At 44.4% G+C, this 20224-nt stretch overlaps 1 protein-coding gene across 2 annotated transcripts; it reads right to left on the bottom strand.

Moving 5' to 3' along the window:
- Positions 1-1265: 1265 nt before the first annotated feature.
- LOC133376794 (olfactory receptor-like protein COR4) lies at positions 1266-18233 on the bottom strand. 2 transcript variants are annotated; one of them, XM_061609582.1, is made up of 3 exons: positions 18217-18233; positions 16559-16577; positions 10758-11660 (listed from the first exon to the last, which is right to left on the bottom strand). In XM_061609582.1, the coding sequence occupies exons 1-3, from the start codon at positions 18231-18233 to the stop codon at positions 10758-10760; spliced, it is 939 nt and encodes a 312-aa protein (XP_061465566.1). The 2 variants fall into 2 exon arrangements, with proteins under 2 accessions (XP_061465567.1, XP_061465566.1); XM_061609583.1 differs by lacking the exons at positions 16559-16577; positions 18217-18233 and adding an exon at positions 1266-1267 and having other exon boundaries at positions 10799-11693.
- Between the last annotated feature and the right edge of the window lie 1991 nt (positions 18234-20224).

Raw genomic sequence — 20224 nt, forward strand, 5'->3', positions numbered from 1 at the left:
GAACACAAGACTGTAGTGAACCTCCTTGGGGAGGTAATTTTTGGAGCAACTTAATTCAGCCTGGTTTGACTCCTATCCCAAGGGAAGCACTCAGTTATAACATCAACACTTTTGTAACCACCAGGGCCGGTGCCAGAGGGTGGCCAAGTTGGGCCCTGACCAAGGGCCCCTCCTTAGGGAGGGTGGGTAGTGCTCCCTTCCCAGGTATCCCCCACTGCCATGCAGGCCTGCAACTCCCACCTGCAACGTGCTCCATCTACCTCTCCCTTGACATAAATGCTGGTTGCACTGAAGGCGCAAACCTGCCATCAACCAAGATGGCGGCTGAGGTTTCCCTAAGGTCCTGATGTGTGCACTTAGCATGCATGCATGCCATCAACCAAGATGGTGATGGAGGCATCAGAAGCTCTACTCACCCAACCTAAGAAAGGGCCCTTCGCAGAGAGGTAGGTGGGACGTGTGTGCATTTGTGTGACAGGGCTTACTATCATAAAAATTTATTTTGCTACATCTGGATTCGAGTTTAAAATAAATAAATAAATAAGATTCATCCTCTGTCCTCTAGGGGCCTGCTGGGGAAGGTCCCATGCCATACATTTCCATAGACTCTCAAATGAAACAACTCAAACACCCTTCTAGCTCACTAGTTTATTGCTTAAGGTTATAGTGGTGATCCTATCCCTAGTCTCCCCATTCCTCTAGAGCTTGGAGTTTTGGAGCCCCTTTAATTGTTCCTATATCTCCTAGTGCATCACCACCTCCCTCTGAATTTGGCACTGGTCTGGAAGGTGAAGTTCTCTCCATCTTTGACTCTGGGCCCTGGCCATACTGGTTGCACCTCAGTTGATGCTACCAGGCTATTGTTTGTGTTTCTTCTCTCACAACTCTCTATCCCATTCCAATTCCTTAGGATCTTCCACCTTCTCTACTTCTTTTCTTTGGGCATTATCCCTCCTCCAGTGTTTCCATCATGGGCAGGGATGCCTTCCCTGTTTGAACTGCACTGCTCTGCCTCTTCACACTGCCTCCCTCTGGGTCTTTCACATTCACAAAAGTAGATCTGTCAAAGTTTCTTCTTCTTTGCTGAACCATGATAGTATTTTGTGATAATGCTATCTTTGGGTTGTATCTAAGTCATATGCAGAATAGACTCAGTAAATAGACATAATGGGCAAATCTATCAACTGCAGTTTCTATCAATTTCTGTATCTTCCAGTATTCAGTTCTCAATGTTTCCAGATCAGTTTGCGTATTTTTTTTAAAAGTCCTCATGAAAATTCACCAGTATTTTAGTGCATATTTCTTGTAATATAGACATATTAGGACATATGCATTTTTCTAAAGCAATTTTTCATAATACAATGCATTTTGTATGATATTATAAAAATATGCATTGTTATGCACATTGTACTCTAATATGCATTTTTACACATGCTCTTCAAACAATAATAAAGTGTGCTGAGGGGCCCATGGTAGCATCAGCAACCCCATAGCTAGTGAGCTCCAAGGTCAATGAAGCTGTCAGAGGCTCAAAGGTGCCTCCATGTGAAAATTCATGGCTAAGCAAACTAAACTAAGAAATGCCAGTGACCAGACAGTGCAAGTTCAGGGCCAAATGAGAAGTGGTGTTGAGCGAATGCAATCAGTGTGGAGATTTTTTTTAAAGAAATCCACTCCCAGTTCTTCCTCTACAGCTGCAACTTGAGTCACAAAATAAAGTTGTTCATTTGCAGCCCTAGCTTGAATGGGAGGCAGCAAGCAGCACTGGGATTGCAGAGTTTAACCCTTTCCCCCTACCATGGTCCCATTGAGAATTGCAACCTGAAGCTGCTGCTTGCATCAGGACCCATTTGCATTGCTACTGCATGTTCCTTGATGCAGCCCTCCACACCTACATCAATAGGCTTGGATATGGCCTTCATGATCATACAGTTTGGCTACTTTACAATTTTATTTAACACACACACCCTGGCTTTCTCTCTCACACAAACACACACTGACAAATTTTATTAAGTTCATTGGGAAGGCATTTGCACAGATTTGGGGTCACTGATCTAACCGCTAGAGTCCCCTGATCCAGGAGGAAAAGGAAGGTGATGTTTATGCAGTTTTCATCATTTAACGATTACATAACAATATTATTGCCCCCAAACCCGTAAAGAAGACTCAGGACACATACATTGGAATGATGTTATATTTATTAAAATATAAAACTTTTTGGAGCACATGCAGGCCAAATCAACCAAATTATCCAAATTCAAAACTTCCAAGCAGGTGAAGTCTTTGCCTACCTCTGGAGGGGGGGAGGAAGTCCCCCCAGACCCCCTGGGCATGTAACCAGCCACCAGCTGAGGCTCCCCAGCCAAGGACAAGGAGGAAAACCTTCCTCCTTGCTGGGCCAGCCTTGGGTGTGCATCCAACCTACGCATCCGGGCCCCACTGTACTGGCATTCACCTAAAAGCACAAGCCAGACCACAAGGGGCACCCCCAAGTCAAACCCTGGCATCAAGCCCAGGTGATTCCTAGAGGGTGCCCCCCCAAACTCAAAATCCCTCAGTACACCTATTCTTACCCCGTAACTTCATCACCTGCCTGGACTTCACGCCACAAGAGGTGATCAGCTACAGCTGATCAGCTACAGCTTGATCACCTCTACCCACCAGAAAAATGTCCCGATGTCCCCTCTGCATGTTCTCCAAAAACAGATTACAAACAAGGTCAGAAAGGTGAACCCTGTTATCCCTAAACAACTGTGGAGCACCATAGCGAATCTCCGGATGGGTCGGAAGTGCCCACCCCATGGCCAAGACCAACTTGTGGACACTCCTGTTCACCCTGCACCTAGCCTGATCAATCCTTTTCAGATGGACTGTTCCCCTCCAAACCCACCTTTTGAGTAAATCAGACCAAAAAGACCAAAACTACAAAAACCACAGGAAAATGGTGAGAAATCCAATGCAGATCATGTGTCACCCTGTGCAGCAGATCCACTCCAGACAGCCACACCAGGTCATTTTCGCCCAGGTGAATAATGAGGACATGATGAATTGGACCTTTAGCCCAAATCCGGGACAAAGTGGGAAGAAGTCCCTGTGATGTTCCTGCTTATATTGTAAATATGGTAAGTGCTGGTTATATAGAAGACATATGGTCAGTGGCGTGAAAGAGGAGGGGGGAGTACATGAGCAGTAGAATGCTGGATGATTGGCTGAGCATTTGAATGGCTGGGAGTATAAATGGAAGAATGACAGTTGAATCTGGGAGGTTGAGGGGTGAGGTTGAAGGTTGAGAGGGAGGTTGGAGGTTTGAAGAGAGGTGTTTTGTTGTTGAGAGTGAGTCGGAGTTCTGAGGCAATTAGTAAAAAGTCAAGTACATAACAGAATATAGATGAAACCATATGCTTGTGAAACATTCCTTAAGTAATTTTGTTATTTCTAATATTAAATAAATACTTATTTGGTTTACCAAAGGCCTGATCCTTGGCTGGGGGAATATACAGACCAGAAGGGAGGGCAAGGTAATTACCAAGGCTGAACAGAAACTGTATCTAATGGTGGCAGCAGTGAAGGGAGATATTGTAACAAGTCAAGTATCCAGAGCAACCCAGAGTTGTATGCTTTATATATAAAGATACAAGGGGGTTGGGAACAGCATAGGCACACAGTCACAAAGTAACAAGCTATAGAGAGACTTAGGCAAAGTCTCTGGGAGTATTGGTTACAGAAAGTGACTGGTGGTGCTGCCTAGCAGTGGGATTTGTTGAAATCTATGCTAGAGCTGTAAAGGGTAAGAAGAAAACCTGACGTTCCTGTCTGCTGCTAGCCACAAGTGAGAGCTTCACAGGTGGTGCCGGGGGAAGGACATCACAGTCCCCCCCATAACATTCCCCTCCTCACCTTTCACCTAAACATGGCCCAGGCTGGGAGGCATGGGCACCATGTGCACAGAGCTTGGAAGGTGACGCAAACCTGAAAAACAAAGAAAAAAACAGTTAACAATTATAGGCAATGATAAACTAAAACCGCCTATAGACCTTAAATGCTGCAAATCGCCATCTGCCAATGGCATGGATATTTTCCGGAGGGAGGCCCATGAGGCCCCAGTCCAAAAGGAATGCAAACCATACACCACAGGATCTCGCCCATTAGTCAACAAGGCATTGCCTAAAACAGCCCAGAACTGGAACTGAGTCAAAGTGGACCTGTCATGGTGTATGAACAGATAACCCTGGCCTGCTGGCCTGGACAACAGATAGGTCCTCATTGCTGCCACAGGGCATAATGCCAGCACTGGGCATGAGCCCAGCAATATTGTCTGCCTTCTGCCTCTCTGGTCTGTCTTTAACCATCTCCAAGTCAGTTGTACTGAATATTCCAACAGGATACAATCACCATAACTGAGGCCCTTGCTGGAGACATCATGTGGTGAGCACACCAGAAACTCGCTAGGGCATAATGTCCCGAAGAACACAATTAGGGCCACAGCTGTAAACAGGAGCACTTCATCATGAGAAGCACACACCTTACAAAACTCAGATAACAGTTGAAGGATGACATTGGGCGTGAAAGGCCTATGCTTATCAGGCATGGGGAGAGAAGAACACCCCCATCCCTCAAGCATCTTCCGGATCCTGAAGTCCAAGGTATATTCAGGAATTCTGCCTGCCTTAGAGGCGAAAGCCAAAGTGGACAAATGCCCCACGATGGTGCCAACAGCCCTGGCAGCCACCCGAAGGGACACCATAAACTGCATAAGGTGAACCACTGGGATAGGTCACTCGAGGGACACACTTTGCACTCCCCAGAATTGCTGGAATTCTGCACAACTATGCTGATAGGCCTTCCTTGTACTGGGCACCAAGGCTGATGTGATGGCAGTTTGCACCTTAGCTCCCAAGGTTCCAAAGGTGGGTTGGCATCAACACTGGGTTGGGGGAGGCGCCTGAGGCTAACGCATGGAAAAGCTCCATCTGGAAGCAAGACAGGGCATCAGCAATGCCATTTTGTAGTCCCGGAACATGCAGAGCCACAAACAAGATATAAAATCGCAAGCACTGCAGAACAAAAGCCCGCACCAGATGCATCACCCGAACTGACTTGGAAGACTGGGAGTTGATCACACATACCATTGCTTGATTGTCACACCAAAAACACATGGTGCAGTTCTGGAAAGTCAAATGCCAAAGATGGACAGCCACCACAATAGGAAAAAATTCCAAGAATGTCAAGTCAGCTCTGACCCCCCGTCTCTTGCCTCTCCGGTGGCCAGTGCTCTGAGCACCACTGATCTTGGAAAATTACTTCAAAGCCAGCACCCCCCTCAGCATTGGACATGACTTGGAACTCTGCTTCAATAAGCAACTCCTCCCTCCAAGAGGAGATACCATTGTACTCCTCAAGGAAGGTGAGCCACATTCCCATATCGGCCCTCATACCTGCTGATACCCTAATGAAATGGAATTGAGAGCTGATGCCCTTCATGGCTTCACAGAGACAACGTAAGAATGCATACCCTGGTGAGACCACCCTGGAGGCAAAAACCAAATGGCCAACTAACTCCTGTAGCTGGAGCAGAGTGAGTTTCTTTGCTACTATGGCTTCCCTCAGACAAGAGCACAGTGACTGTAATTTGTTAGCTGGCAGACTGGAAGACTGGGCCACAGTGTCAAGCTGTATACCCAAGAAAGTAAAGGAGGTGGAAGGGTCCTCAGATTTTGGGGGGGCCAAATGGCCCCCCAGTTCCTGATAGCCCCTGTAAGCCTGTTAAAGGTGTCCACCAGAAGAGTGCACTGGTGAAAGCTAGCTGCTTCAACAAACAGAAAGTTGTCCAGGTACTGAGCAGTGAGAGATGAACCAGACCTGTTTCTCACCACCCACTCCAGGAAGGTGCTGAAAGCCTCAAATGCAGAGCAAGAAATAGAGCAGCTCATGGGCATCGCTCTATCAACATAATACTGCCCCTGAAACGTTCCTGAAATGTAAAACCCAGGAGATCAATGTCCAGGGGGTGAACAGGTAGCAGGTGAAAGGTGGACTTAATGTTGCGTTTGGCCAATAATGCATCTGGGCCAGACAGCCTCACTACCTTGACCGCCTCATCAAAAGATGTGTATCAAACTGACACACTCTCCAGCGGGATACCATCATTCACTGACCTGCCCTTCGGAAAGGACAGGTTACGGATGAGGCGATATTCACTTGGCTGCTTTTTGGGCACAGTGCTCAAAGGTGACACCCAAAGGTTTGGGAAAGGGGTGTGTGAAAAGGACCTGGAAATTTGGTCAATCTCCTTGGCCAGTTTGGCTGAGACTAAGGCTTCCAATTCCCAAACAAGCTTGGTTGGAATAAGAAAGAGGTAACCTAGGCCCAGAATATTGGATTCTGAAACCTTCTGAAAAACCAGACCACAAATAGGTAGCCGCCTGTGGGCCCCCTTGGTATCCTTGTGGACCCACTTGGTGAGATGGGTATTGGAGACACTGTTTTACAGCATTGGGTGATTGTCTTTTAGCTCCCTGGCAGTTGTGCTGTGGGTGCCATAGACTACCATCTTGTCCCTCATGCTGTTTAACATCTATATGAAGCCCTTGGAAGCAGTCATCTGGAGATGTGGTGTGGGGTGTCAGCAGTACACTGATGATACCCAGCTCTATTTCTCTGTAACATCTGAATAGGGAGAGGCCATGCAAGCCCTGGAATGCTGCCGCCTGAATGCTGCCGCCTGGACTCGGTAGTGGGCTGGATGAGGGCCAATAAACTGAGTCTGAATCCTAGCAAGACGGAAGCGCTGTGGGTTGGTGGTTCCCGAGTTTAGATAATTGGTCAGTTGCCTGCTTTGGATGGGGTCATACTCCCTCTGGAAGAGCAAGTTTGTAGTCTGGGGGTGCTCCTGGACCCATCTTTGTCACTAGAGGCCCAGGTGACCTCTGTGGCTAGGAGTGCCTTTTACCACCTTTGGCTGGTAAGACAGCTGCGGCCGTTTCTGGACTGGGATAGCCTGACCACTGTTGTCCACGCTCTGGTAACCTCCAGGCTGGATTACTGTAATGTGCTCTATGTGGGTCTGCCCTTGAGGTTGATCCAGAAGCTGCATGAGACTGCTCACTGGGCAGGGTATCACCAACGTGTGACCCGCTGCTGAATGAATTGCACTGGCTACGTATTAGCTACCAGGCTAACTTCAAAGTGCTGATTTTGTTGTACAAAGCCCTATACAGCTTGGGACCAGGATACCTGAAAGTCCATCTTACCCCTTATATACTCAGTTGATCACTGAGCTCTGCAGGTGAGGGCCTCCTACAATCTTATCAGGAGGTCCATTCTGCACAACACAGGAAGCAGACCTTTAGTGTAGTGGCACTTACCCTTTGGAATTCCCTCCCCTTAAATATTAGACAGGCACCACCTATGTTATCTTTTGGGTGCCTACTGAAGACCTTCCTCTTTCAACAAGCCTTTTAAGTAGAGACCTTATCCCAGTCTGCATCTGTGTTGGAATTGGTTTTTAATATGTTTTTAAAGCTTTTTTTTTAAAAAAGATGTTTTGTTTTAATATGTTTTAAAGTATGTTTTAATATATTTTAAAGTTTGTTTTTATGATGTTTTAGAGTGTTGTTAGTGCTTTTGCTTTCCACCCTGGGGTCCTGCTGGGAGGAAGGGCAGGATATAAATGCGTTTATTACCGAGACCTGGGTGAGCGATCTGGGAGGTATTAATCTCTCCCAGCTGTGCCCACCTGGGTACTCGGTTCAGCATCTGGGTAGATCCGAGGGTCGGGGAGGGGGAATCGCTGTGGTCTATAGAAGTTCCATCCCTCTTGTTAGGCACCCTATCCAGGTGGCTAATGGTCTGGAGTGTCTTCACATTGCATTGGGTCAGCGAGACAGACTGGGAATACTGTTGGTGTACCGTCCACCCCGCTGCCCAACAGCCTCCCTAACTGAGCTGACAGAGGTGGTCGTGGGTTTAGTGTTGCGATCCCCCAAATTTTTGATATTGGGGGATCTCAACATTCATGCCGAGACCGCTTTGTCTGGGGCGGCTCAGGACTTCATGCCTTCCATGACAGCCATGGGACTGTCTCAAATTGTTACTGGCCCTACGCATATCTCGGGGCACACTCTAGACTTGATTTTTGCCACTGGATTAGGGGATGGTGATCTGGGAGTGAGGAATTTTACATCTATTCCTTTGTCATGGACAGATCATCGCCTATTGAGGTTTAGACTCACAATGTTTTCTTCCCTCTGCAAGGGTGGAGGACCAATTAAGATGGTCCGTCCCCAGAGACTAATGAATCCTGAGGGTTTTCAGAAGGCTCTGGGGAGTTTTCCGGCTGATAAAACTGATGCTCCTGTCGAAACCCTGGTCAATCTGTGGAATATGGAAATGACCCGGGCAGTTGACACGATCGCCCCGATGCACCCTCTCCTTTGCAGAGCTCATTTGGCTCCGTGGTTTACCTCGGAGCTAAGAGTGATGAAGCAAGAAAGGAGACGGCTTGAGTGCAAATGGAGACAAACTCCCGACGGCTGTAACCTTGCACTTGTGAAGGTCTCTACCAAGCTCTATGTGAAGGCAGTGAGGGCAGCAAAGAAGCAGTACTTTGCTGCCTACATTCAGTCATCTTGTAACCGCCCAGCAGAACTTTATAAAGTTGTTCGGGGACTTTTACATTCTGGTCCTCAGAACGCAATAATACCATCAACAGCCCGCTGTAATGAGTTTGTGAGACACTTCCAAGATAAGATCATGAACATCCGCCGGGACCTTGACTCCAATATTGTAGCAGTTGAACCTAATGAGGTGTCCGGAGCACAGTCCTGTCCTGTTTTATTGGATGAATTTCAGTTGGTACAGCTCAAGGATGTGGACAAGGTGCTTGGACAGGTGCGGGCGACCACTTCTGCTCTGGATCCTTGCCCCTCATGGCTAATAAAAGCTAGCAGGAATGGAACAGCCGGCTGGGCCAAGGAGGTGATCAATGCCTCTTTACGAGAGGGAGTGGTACCACTCTGCCTGAAACAGGCGGTGGTGAGACCGCTCCTAAAAAAACCCCTCCTTAGACCCTGAAAACCTTGACAACTATAGACCGGTAGCAAATGTTCCATTCCTGGGCAAGGTTTTAGAGCGTGTGGTCGCTCGCCAACTCCAGGCTCTCTTGGATGAAACTGATTATCTGGATCCATTTCAATCGGGCTTTCGGCCGGGGTTTGGTACAGAAACAGCCTTGGTCGCCCTGTATGATGACCTCTGTCGGGAGAAAGACAGAGGGAGTGTAACTCTGTTGGTTCTCCTTGATCTCTCAGCGGCTTTCGATACCATCGACCATGGTATCCTTCTGGGGCGACTTGCGGATTTAGGAGTTGGAGGCACTGCTTGGCAGTGGCTGTGCTCCTACCTCGAGAATTGTCTCCAGAAGCTGGTGCTTGGGGAGCATTACTCGAGTCCCTGGGTACCCCAATATGGGGTCCCGCAGGGTTTAGTTCTGTCCCCCATGCTCTTTAATATCTATATGAAGCCGCTGGGTGAGGTCATTAGGAGATTTGGAGTGTGTTTCCAGCAATATGCTGATGATACGCAGCTCTACTTCTCCTTTTCATCTTCTTCAGGTGAGGCTGTTAATGTACTAAACCGCTGCCTGGCCGCAATAATGGACTGGATGAGAGCTAATAAACTGAGACTCAATCCTGACAAGACTGAGATGCTGTTGGTGGGGGGGCTCTCTGCCCAGATGGTTGATGTCCGACTTGCCCTAGATGGGATTACACTCCCCCTAAAGGAGCAGGTCCGTAGTTTGGGGGTCTTATTAGATCCGCTCCTGTCACTGGAGGCTCAGGTAGCCTCGGTGGCACGGAATGCGTTCTACCAGCTTCAGCTGGTAGCCCAACTACGACCCTACCTGGACAGGGAGAACCTCGCCACAGTTATCCATGCTCTGGTAACCTCTAGATTGGACTACTGTAATGCACTCTACGTAGGGTTACCTTTGAAGACGGTTCAGAAACTTCAGCTGGTGCAGAATGCTGCGGCCAGAGTTCTTACTTGGACTAAAAAATCTGATCATATAACACCTGTCCTGGCCCAGCTGCACTGGCTACCAATATGTTTCCGGGCCAGATTCAAAGTGTTGGTTCTTACCTATAAAGCCCTTAATGGCATCGGACCGCAATACCTGGCGGAACACCTCTCCCGCTATGTACCTACCTGTTCGCTGTGCTCGACGTCGAAGGCCCTTCTCCGGGTTCCAATGCATAGGGAGGCCCGGAGAGCAACAACTAGAGCTAGGGCCTTCTCAGTGGTGGCCCCCAAATTATGGAACGCCCTCCCTGACGAGATACACCTGGCGCCTTCTTTGTTAACTTTTCGGCGCCAGGTAAAGACCTACCTCTTTGCCCAGGTATTTTAAATTTTAATTTTAATCTATTTAATTTTAATCTTTTTGTCTTAATCTTGCTTTTAAAAATGTTTTTATAGTGTATTGTACCCACACCCACCTGTATTTTAATCTGTTTTATTCTGTTGTACACCGCCCTGAGAGCTTGTCGCTAAAGGGCGGTCCAAAAGTGCAATAAATAAATAAAAATAAATAAATAAATAGAACAAAAATAACAACAACAAATATTCCAATATATTCCCTTTATACAAGTGCAGGCAAGGTCTTTCTCAAGGCCATGCATTGGTATTTTCCTGGGAGATGAGCAGTTTAGTATTAGTATGCTTGATAATTTTGTTAAGAATATTATAATAAATATTTACTAAGAAAACACTTTCCCCCCTATCAGTTTCCTTAGAGCACATTTCACATCCTTGTTCCTTAGGCTGTAGATTAAAGGATTCAACATGGGTATTATCACTGTATAAAACACAGAGGCCATTTTGTCTGTGTCGAGCGAGTAGCTTGAGCTGGGCCTGAAGTACATGAAGAGGATGGTCCCATGGTATATGGCCACTGCTGTGAGATGGGAGGCACATGTGGAGAAGGCTTTATGCCTTCCCTCCACAGAGCGAATCCTTAGTACAGCTATAATTATGAATACGTAAGATGTCACAATGACAATCAAGGAGCTTATTTCTAAAAAGCTACCAAAAATGAATATCAGCATCTCATTGATGTGGATGTCATTGCAAGCCAGTTTCAGGAGGGCGGTGTGATCACAGAAAATGTGATTGATGACATTGGAGCCACAGAAGGACAATCTGAACAATCCACATGTGTGTACTAGGGAGTTCACAATACCAGAGATGTATGAAGCTGCTATCATCCCTGCACAACGTTTCTTTGTCATAACAGAAGTGTAGAGCAGAGGGTTGCAGATGGCCACATACCGGTCATATGCCATGGCTGCCAGTAGGAAAAACTCAGTGGTGGCAAAGATTACAAAGTAGAAATATTGTGCAATGCAGGCAGCATAAGAGATGATTTGGTGTCCCACTAAAATGTTCACCAGCATATTTGGAGTGATGGTAGTGGAGTAGCAAGCATCTAATAAGGACAGACTGCTGAGGAAAAAGTACATTGGGGTGTGCAATTGAGGATCAATCCAGATTAATACAATCACCCCCAGATTCCCCACCAGAGTGAAAATATAGATGACTAAAAAGACCACGAAGAGTGGAGGCCGCATGCCCAGATGTTCTGTAAGTCCAGAGAGAATGAAGTTGGTCACCATGGTGTAATTATCTTTAGCCATAATCCACTTTTTCCTGTTAGGATAAAGACACATTTTAAAAAAAAAAAGAACAGGACAGTGTGGAATCTGAATTACCACTTCTTTCTACATAACTTCATTAGTTGAATTGTGCAACACTTAAATGAGGGAATTTAAGTTTGGGAGGGAATGGGCAATTGTGTGTCCCCTGCTGCCTCTGTGTACTACCTTTATTACTGGAATTATTTGGCTTAAAATGAATTTGTAGCATTCTATCCATTCACCTAGACAGCTGGTTAAATTCATTGGACAATTTCTTTTGGCCAAAACTGACTCTGAATCAACATGTGTCACATGAGGAATAACAAATTGATTCAACTATGGATTACAACTTTGGGTTGTATTCAGTGCATTGCGCGTGCAGTTCTGCTGGTGCTATGGAACTTCTATTTCCTCTCCTCCCCCTGCATGCCTCCACAATGTGTAGCCCTGTTGACTCTCCTTGATTTCTCTTTTCAGTATCATCAACCTGGAGCAGCTGTCTCAACTGAGACTGGATGGCACTGCTTTGTGGCTATTCCAGTCTTATTTGGATGGCCCCCTCCAGAGAGTGGCACTTGAAGAATGGTGCTTGACCCCGCACAGCCTTCAACAGGGTTCATCCTAGCCCCCATGCTGTTTAACATCTATATGAAACTGCTGAGTGGGGTTATCTGGAGTGGACTGTCATCAATATGCTGATGACACGCACCTTTGTTTCTCCTTAACATCTGTAGGTGCGGCAGTGAATGCGCAAGATCAGCATCTGGCTTTGGATATGGACTGGATGAGAGGCAATGAACTGAAGCTCTGTCCAGATAAGACTGAGGCCCTGTTAGTGGGTGGCTCCCTGGACTGGATAGGTGGGGTTTGATGGGATGGAAGGAGTTAAACTCCCCCTAAAGAAGCAGCGGTGCAAGCTTGGGGGTATTGGATCCACTTCTGTCGCTGGAAGCACAAGTGACCTCAGTGGTGCAGAGTGCCTTCTGTCAGCTTTGGCAGGTGACCCAGCTGCAACCTGGTGTGGACAGGAATAATCTGGCTTCAGTTGCCAATGCTCTGGTAACCTCTAGGTTAGATAAGTGTGGGCATTACAGACGGGGCTGCCTTTGAAGACAGTTTGGAAAATACACTAGTGTAGAGTTCAGTGGCCAGATTATTGATTGGAACCAAGAGATCTGAACATATTACCCTGATTCTGGCCCGACTCCACTGGCTACCGATGAGATTCCAGGCTCAAATTCAAAACACTGTTTTTGATCTTTAAAGCTTTATATGACTCAGGACCACAATATGTTAAGGATCACCTTTCCCCCTAGTAATCTGCCCAGACCCTTATCCAGGTTAATTAAGCTGCCTCCCATGATGGTGCTCATCTTTTAGTGGGGTGGGTAGGACTTGCCAGAGCTTGGAAGTAACTAGTTACAAGTAACGAATTACTTGTAATTCATTACTTATTTGAGTAACGAGTGGGTAATTCCTATACATTTTGATTATAATAGAACTAGGAGTAATTACTACTTTTGTGGAGTAATTGTAACGTTTCCAGCATTACTTTTGGGCATTACTTTTGGGCATTACTTTGGGGAGGGATTTGTGGATGAGAATCATGTGCCTCAAACTGGGCTTCTGTGCAGAATTGCTCTTCCCTCATGCTCTGTGGATGGGTACGAGGTGACGAGGGAGGAGGCGGAGAGTGAAATGGGGTGGAGTAGAGAAAACAATTGTTTAAAAAATGGATAGTGGTGGTGAAGAATGGAGTGGAGGGAAAAAGGAGCCGGAGGTCAAAAACATGGATAAAGGAGGAGAAGGAGGCAGCAGCAGAATGGAGATAAAGAACTGTGGAGGTGAAAGATGACAAAGCTTGTGTGTGTGTGTGTGTGTGTGTGTGTACTGTGTTTGCACTTAGCACACAAAGTGGCCTCCACCACCCTCTCAAGCTACTATGCTGCATTTGAAGTATTTTAACTTTTTTGCATCTCAGGGGAAAATGTTTGCTTGAGTGTTTGTCCCTTAGTTGGTGGCAGGGCAGGGTCTGGGAGGTGGTTAAGTGAGAGAGATTATGCTGGCTGGCTGAGTGGGGGGGATTGCACTTGGTTTAACGTGCAAAGATCTGAGTAGTGGCCTCAGCCTCCCTCCCCACCACCCTTACCAGCAGAGAGACCACCATTGCTATCTTATGAATAAAAATAATTATTCTACTACCTCTGTATATGTTTGTTTATTTTTAATGTTGTTTTAGGCTACTTAGATGTGCAGCAGCCAAGGCCAGCACCTTCTAGGTGTTTTTTTAAGTAACTGAAATGTAATTGTAGTGATTACTTTGGAGGAAAAGTAAAGTAATCAGTTACTTTCAGAGCAATTGTAATTGTAACGGTAATTGCTACTTGTAACTGTAACTGTAATTTATTACTTTTTAAAAGTAATCTTCCAAGCTCTGGGACTTGCATGTAGGATTAATAAATATGTTGCTGGATGAGCATTTTATGTATTTTATTTTAATCATTGTTTTAAATTGTTCTGGATTTAAATTGCTTTATGTGCTGATTTTATCTTGTCCCTTGAGACGTTCCCAGCCCTACATGGAGATGCTAGAGATTGAACTTGGGACCTTCTGCATGCAAAGCAGATGCTCTATGACTGAGCTAGAGACCCTTCCCCCAATGATGACTATGAGAATTAGCTCCAGAGGATTTCCCAACCCTCCAGAGCTTCTTTTGAGGGTTCACAGAGTTGGAGGGACAGAGGAAGAGGAGGCTCAATAGCACCCCTGGAAGTCCATTGTGCCAGTGGAGCTGCAGCATTGGACACCACCCATTATTAACATACATTTCGGTTCTGTAGCTTCTTTAACTAGTTAACTAAAGCCTTCTTCTAGCTCAGTGCAGGTGTATTTTCTGCTCATCATGGTACTAACTAGCAGAAAACACCTCCTGCTGGCCACCTTCATAGGGCAACCCTACTAGGGATCAGGGGTGTAGTCATCCAGTGTCATGGGGTCGTAGAACCAGAGCTTGGAAAAGTTACTTTTTTGAACTACAACTCCCATCAGCCCAATCCAGTAGCCATGCTGGCTGGGGCTGATGGGAGTTGTAGTTAAAAAAAAGTAAATTTTCCAAGCTCTGCATAGAACCATTATTGTGTGGGGAGCAGGGTCCCTATATATATGCCAAAGAGCATGGAAAGGGAGTATGTCAGTCACTGAGAAGAGCCCTTGTCCTTTTGTATTGATTGGGGCCAGAGTGAAAGGAGGTGAGTCAGCCATTGAGAAGACTCTTCTTAGTAGCTAACACACAGTCTCCCCTTTCATACTGATTGGCTCCTAGGGACATCTGTTGTAGTGGAGTGTGGACTCATGAGACAACAGGGAAAGCAAGAGAGACAAGAGAAAGTGGAAAAGGGGGTGTGGCTGTGAGGGGGTGTAGAGTGAAGGGACCCTGCAGTTCTGAATTTGCCACTACACTACTGCTAAGGATGGGCGAATCTGTCAACTGAGGTTTCAGTTTCTCATTTTTCCAATTTTAAGTTCAGTTCTCTACATTTCAACATCAGTCTGTGAGTTTTCTCTTTAAAAAAGTCCTCATGAAAATTGATCAGCATTGCAATGCAAATTTTTCCCAGTTACAGAAGTTTGTCTGCAACTTTGCCTGATATACCCACTTTTCTGAGGCAATTTTCCGCAATACAGTACTATTATAAGCATTTTTATGCATATTTTCCCTTAACAAGTCTGGGTTTATTCAACATTGCAAAATTCATAGGCGTGTGAATTTCAAAGGATGGCTTGTGTTTTGCTTCGTATAGTGGTTTGGAAAGTCCAAGTTAGGAAGGCTCACCTTTAAAAGCAAACTAAATCCAATTTCTGCTTTTCAGATATGTGGCAAACAAAGTGAAGAGGCAGCTACGAATAAGTTGCCCAGTAGTTTATAGCATTCTTATGTATGCTTACATAAGATGAGCTACATAGAATATTTAGCAATAGGGTTGCCAGGTCAGAAGGATCCCAAACCCTGAGATTTCAGGGGTAGGCCCTAGTGAAGTCATGGGGGCAGGCTGTAGTGATGTCATGGGGTGGGCCAAGTGATGTCACAGGGGCAGGCCCTAGTGATGTCATTAAGCATGATACCTTAAGTATGAACCACAGTTGCTTGGAGCATACAATTCAAACAAAAACATTTCTCTGGTTGGAAATTAAATCTTAGCTAAAAGATAGAGCCTGGGTAGGGAACATTTAATCTAGCTACTTGCTTCTGGCAAGAAAGGTTTAAGTGCCCTTAGGCCAGCCCCGTCACCAGAAGGCCATTGTAGGAAGAAAGGAGCCTAGTGTTGTGAAGATGTTAGATAGGAACACTTAGGAGTGAAGATGGATGTCCCTGAAGGCTTCAATTCCAAACACACTTACCAAGCCCCATAGAACTCAATAGGACTTACTTCTGAGTAGATATAGTTTGGACTGTGCTGTTGGTAAAGCTTGACTAAGGATCCTCTGGAGAGATATCCATATCCAAGCATGGTTGGCAACCCCCTGGCTGGAATGCCCTGCCTGTACTTTTTAACATGGCTGCTCAAAACATCTTTACAGACTTGACCCTTCACTTCAGAAAGAGGTCTGAGAAATGAGTTACTCTACCCTTATGGGCTGCTATAAACTCACTTTGACAGCCAACCCAATTCCAGTGAGTAATAATTGACAGAGAGAAAACACACATGGTTTGATCTGCCTTCACAGACCGCAGTTTGGGAACAACAACAATTGCACGACACTTCCCAGTATGTGAATTCTTTTTTACCATTATTGGGCAAGAAACAAACCGTCATGCAACCAACAAAGTGCATCATCAATGGGTTTAAAAAGGTTGAGTTGAGAGCATGGAACCACTGTTGTTGCTTCTATGGATGTAAGGGAGTGAGGTCAGAAGTAAATGAAATGAAAATAGAAAAAGAAAAAGAAAAGACAGTAATGATTTCCTAAATACAATACCTTTCTATCTACAACAAAATTCCTATGAGTAAGGCAGACAACTCAGCATCCCACAACCAGTCAGGATTCTTAACCAAAAACCAAAACTAAAAAAATCCTGGCAGCCAGTCAGCCAAGGTCACAGAAATCCCCATGCAGCACAACCTGACCCAGGGGCTGCAGTTAGTGCAGAATGCTGTGGCATGATTGCTGACAAGGGAGAGACCCTATCAGCACATAATACCTCTGCAGAGGTTGCCAATTTGCTACCAGGCCAAGTTCAAGGTGTGTTTTCCATGTTATGAGTGCCACATAGTACTTGTACTGCTCTTGTAAGAAATCAGCCTTTTAGTGTGGCAGCTACACTTTGGAACTCCCTGCCTATTGACATTAGGCAGGTGCCTTCATTGTACTCTTTTCAGCACCTGCTAAAAACATTTTGCTTAGGCAAGCCTACCCAAGCAGGTAGAAGCTATTGCGTTTTTTATTTGTTTTTTAACTCATTGCTGGTTTTATTATTTTGAATGTTTTAAAATACCTGTCTTTAAGTGTGTTTGCCAATAATTTTATTGTTTTAATTCCTTCTGCAAACCGTGTTGAGATATTTTGCAATAAAGTTGTATATAAATGCTGTAAATAAAATACATAAATAAATTTTGGAGTCACTGTGGTCCTTGGGTCTCTTTCCACTTTTAGGAACAAACAAATCTACCTTATACTGACTCAGGTCATTTGGTACCATCTATCTCAGTACTGATGACATGGACTAGTATTGTCTTTCCAGGATTCAAGGCAATAGTATTTTTCAGAAATTGAATTCTGGACCTTTGCATGCTAAGCAAATGCCCTGCCACTGAGCTACAGCCCTTTCCCTGTTTAAAAAGTATCTTTTAAAATTGTTCTTTTCAATTCACTAATGAATGCACAGCATACTTAGAGCAGATCCATATCATTTATTTAAAGCACTTTAAACATACATTTGAAGCACATGAATCCCAATACAGAATAATGGGAACTGTAGTTTGTTAAGGGTAGTCAGAACAATAACTGTGAGGGGGAAACTATACTTCCCAGGATTCTTTAAGGGAAGTCATGCACTTTACATGAAAGCTGGATGTGCTTTAAATGTATTATATGGATATACTTAATAAACTTTGCCTGCATGTAGATTGCTTTAATTAATTTTTTTAAATGGAAATGAGCTATAAAGTTTACTGGGTGACCATGGGCTACTCACCATCTCTCAGTGTAATCTGCCCCTCAGGATGAAAACAGCAGAGGTAAACCATGGTCACCCCAAGGAAGAAGGGTACACTTAAAATGTAGAGGAAATAATGATGTACAACCATAATGTGAAATCAAATGCTTATCGGGACATAGTATGAAGAAATATTTATATAAGCATGACTGTCAAAGATGTTTATTATTTACACAACCTGTAAAGATATTTGTAGTGCAATCCTATGATTGTTTACTCAGAAGCAAGTCCCAATGTATTCAATAGGACTCACTCAAACAGTGAGGCATGCACAGAACTGCAGACTCAAATGATAACACTCATCCAACCCAAAATTCAGAATCATGCTGCTTTAAGCTGTTTTGCAACTGTTTATAGTATTTATGGTTATTGGATTTTAAAGGTATTTGTTATCGTGAGCTGCCTTGGTTTCCAACTGGCAATCCTACCTCACAGGGTTGTTGGGAAGACTCCACACGCACACACTCACACTCACATACACACACAGATACATGAGATGTAAAAATACATAGACCCCATATAATAGTTTATTATCAAAACCAGGTGGTCATTGAAGAACATTTTTAACAAAATAACATCAGTATTAGTTTCCTATCTAATAAAAGCAGTGATACCTAAGTAAGCCCTGCCTAATTGCTTTAAAAATAGTATTGAAGGGGGAGAGAAAGATTTACTACACAAGCACAATCCTTTGCTATGTTCAATCAAAAGTCCCATTAATTTACAGCACAATCCTAGCCATGTCTACTCAAACGTAAGTCCTATTGAATTCAATGGGGTTTACTCCAGGTATGTGGGATTAGCATTGCAGCTTTACTCCCAGAAAAGCTAGTATTGGATTAAAGCTTCATATTGGGAAGGTTTTCAAAACAGTGCCCAATAAAACTTAAACTTGTTTGACTACTAACACAACAGAAAAAAGATGTTTGGTACTGCTGAAAAGTATATACTTAATTTATGGGATATTACTCAATTTATGGGATTTTCGGATAAACAGGAAAACAACAACAGTTTTCTTTATTTGCAATGCAGCTTACGTACTACCTGGAGGCCCTGAAATCCCTTGTCAATCACAACCCTGACTTCACTTATTGGCTACAAACCTAAAACTGGGGTTAGACCGGACAGCTAAGAGATCATTTCACTGCAGTTGAGGGGGGGCTGACATTTTGTTGTATATCTCATGAACCAGACCACCTAGAAACTTAATTTTTTTAAGCTGAGAGTCCAGATATCAAGCTGACTCATTCGGCAACCCAGAGAGCCCCACAAAATCCAGAGTCTCCCGCCGAAAACTGGACATCTGACAACCATATTGAGCAAGGTATGAAAAGAGACACATCTTGGAGAAAAATCCCTACTGTCATGCAACCTACCGGTAGGAGAAAGGGAAGGCATCCAGTAGCTTCAGAATTCATTCCTAAAATGAAGACCTAATTTTCTGAAGTATTTATATCTAGCATAGAGCGAGCTGAGGCTTGACACATAACATTTTCAAAAACATGTCTAATGCACAAACAGTGCAATTAAAGTTTCTCCCAATTGTATGTTGTAAGACAAGGGTAATTGAGCTCAAAAGTACTTCTGAATATTTTAATTGTCCCTGTGGTGAAATGCTTCTTTTACCTCATAAGTGATTGTTGTACTTTTCTCACTTCTGCTTTGCATTTCTTACCACGTGCTCTGTTTATGCTCAGAGGCTATCCTAAACTGGCCTAAGATAGCTCTGTAGCCAGGGTGGGGCAAGCTGCCCTCCTGCGCTGTGGTTTGCTTTACCCCCCCAGATTTTTGGGGAAATTATATTTTTAATTTTATTTATTTATGTTTATTTATAAATATATTTGTACACTGCTATTTCATTTAAAAACATCAAAGTAGTTTACAACAAATAAAAAAGAGAAAAAGTATAATAAAAACCATTAAAAATACAGTAAGAACAAAGGTAAACTATTGCAACAAGACATCTTAATTGCCTGCGTAAGCCTGGAAGAACAGAAATATTTTCAGCAGGCGTTTAAAAGTTAAAACAGGCAGCATCTGCTGAATCTCTGTTGGCAGATATTTCAGAGAACTGGGCTGATGACACTGAAGGCTTGATTTCATGTTGGTAATAAAGGAGCCTCACCAACTTGGGGACAACCAAAGTTGCTCCTGTAGATTATCTCAGTGATAAGCTAGGATATAAGGGCTTAGGTGGACTCTAAGATACCCTGGACCGAAATTGTTCAGGGCTTTGTAAATTAATGACAGCCTCCATTTAAAGAATGACAGCTTGTTTTAAGAACAGAAGCAATTTAAGGCTTGGGTCCTCTGAGA

This window comes from Rhineura floridana, chromosome 2 (assembly GCF_030035675.1).
Source record: "Rhineura floridana isolate rRhiFlo1 chromosome 2, rRhiFlo1.hap2, whole genome shotgun sequence".
Taxonomy (NCBI): domain Eukaryota; kingdom Metazoa; phylum Chordata; class Lepidosauria; order Squamata; family Rhineuridae; genus Rhineura; species Rhineura floridana.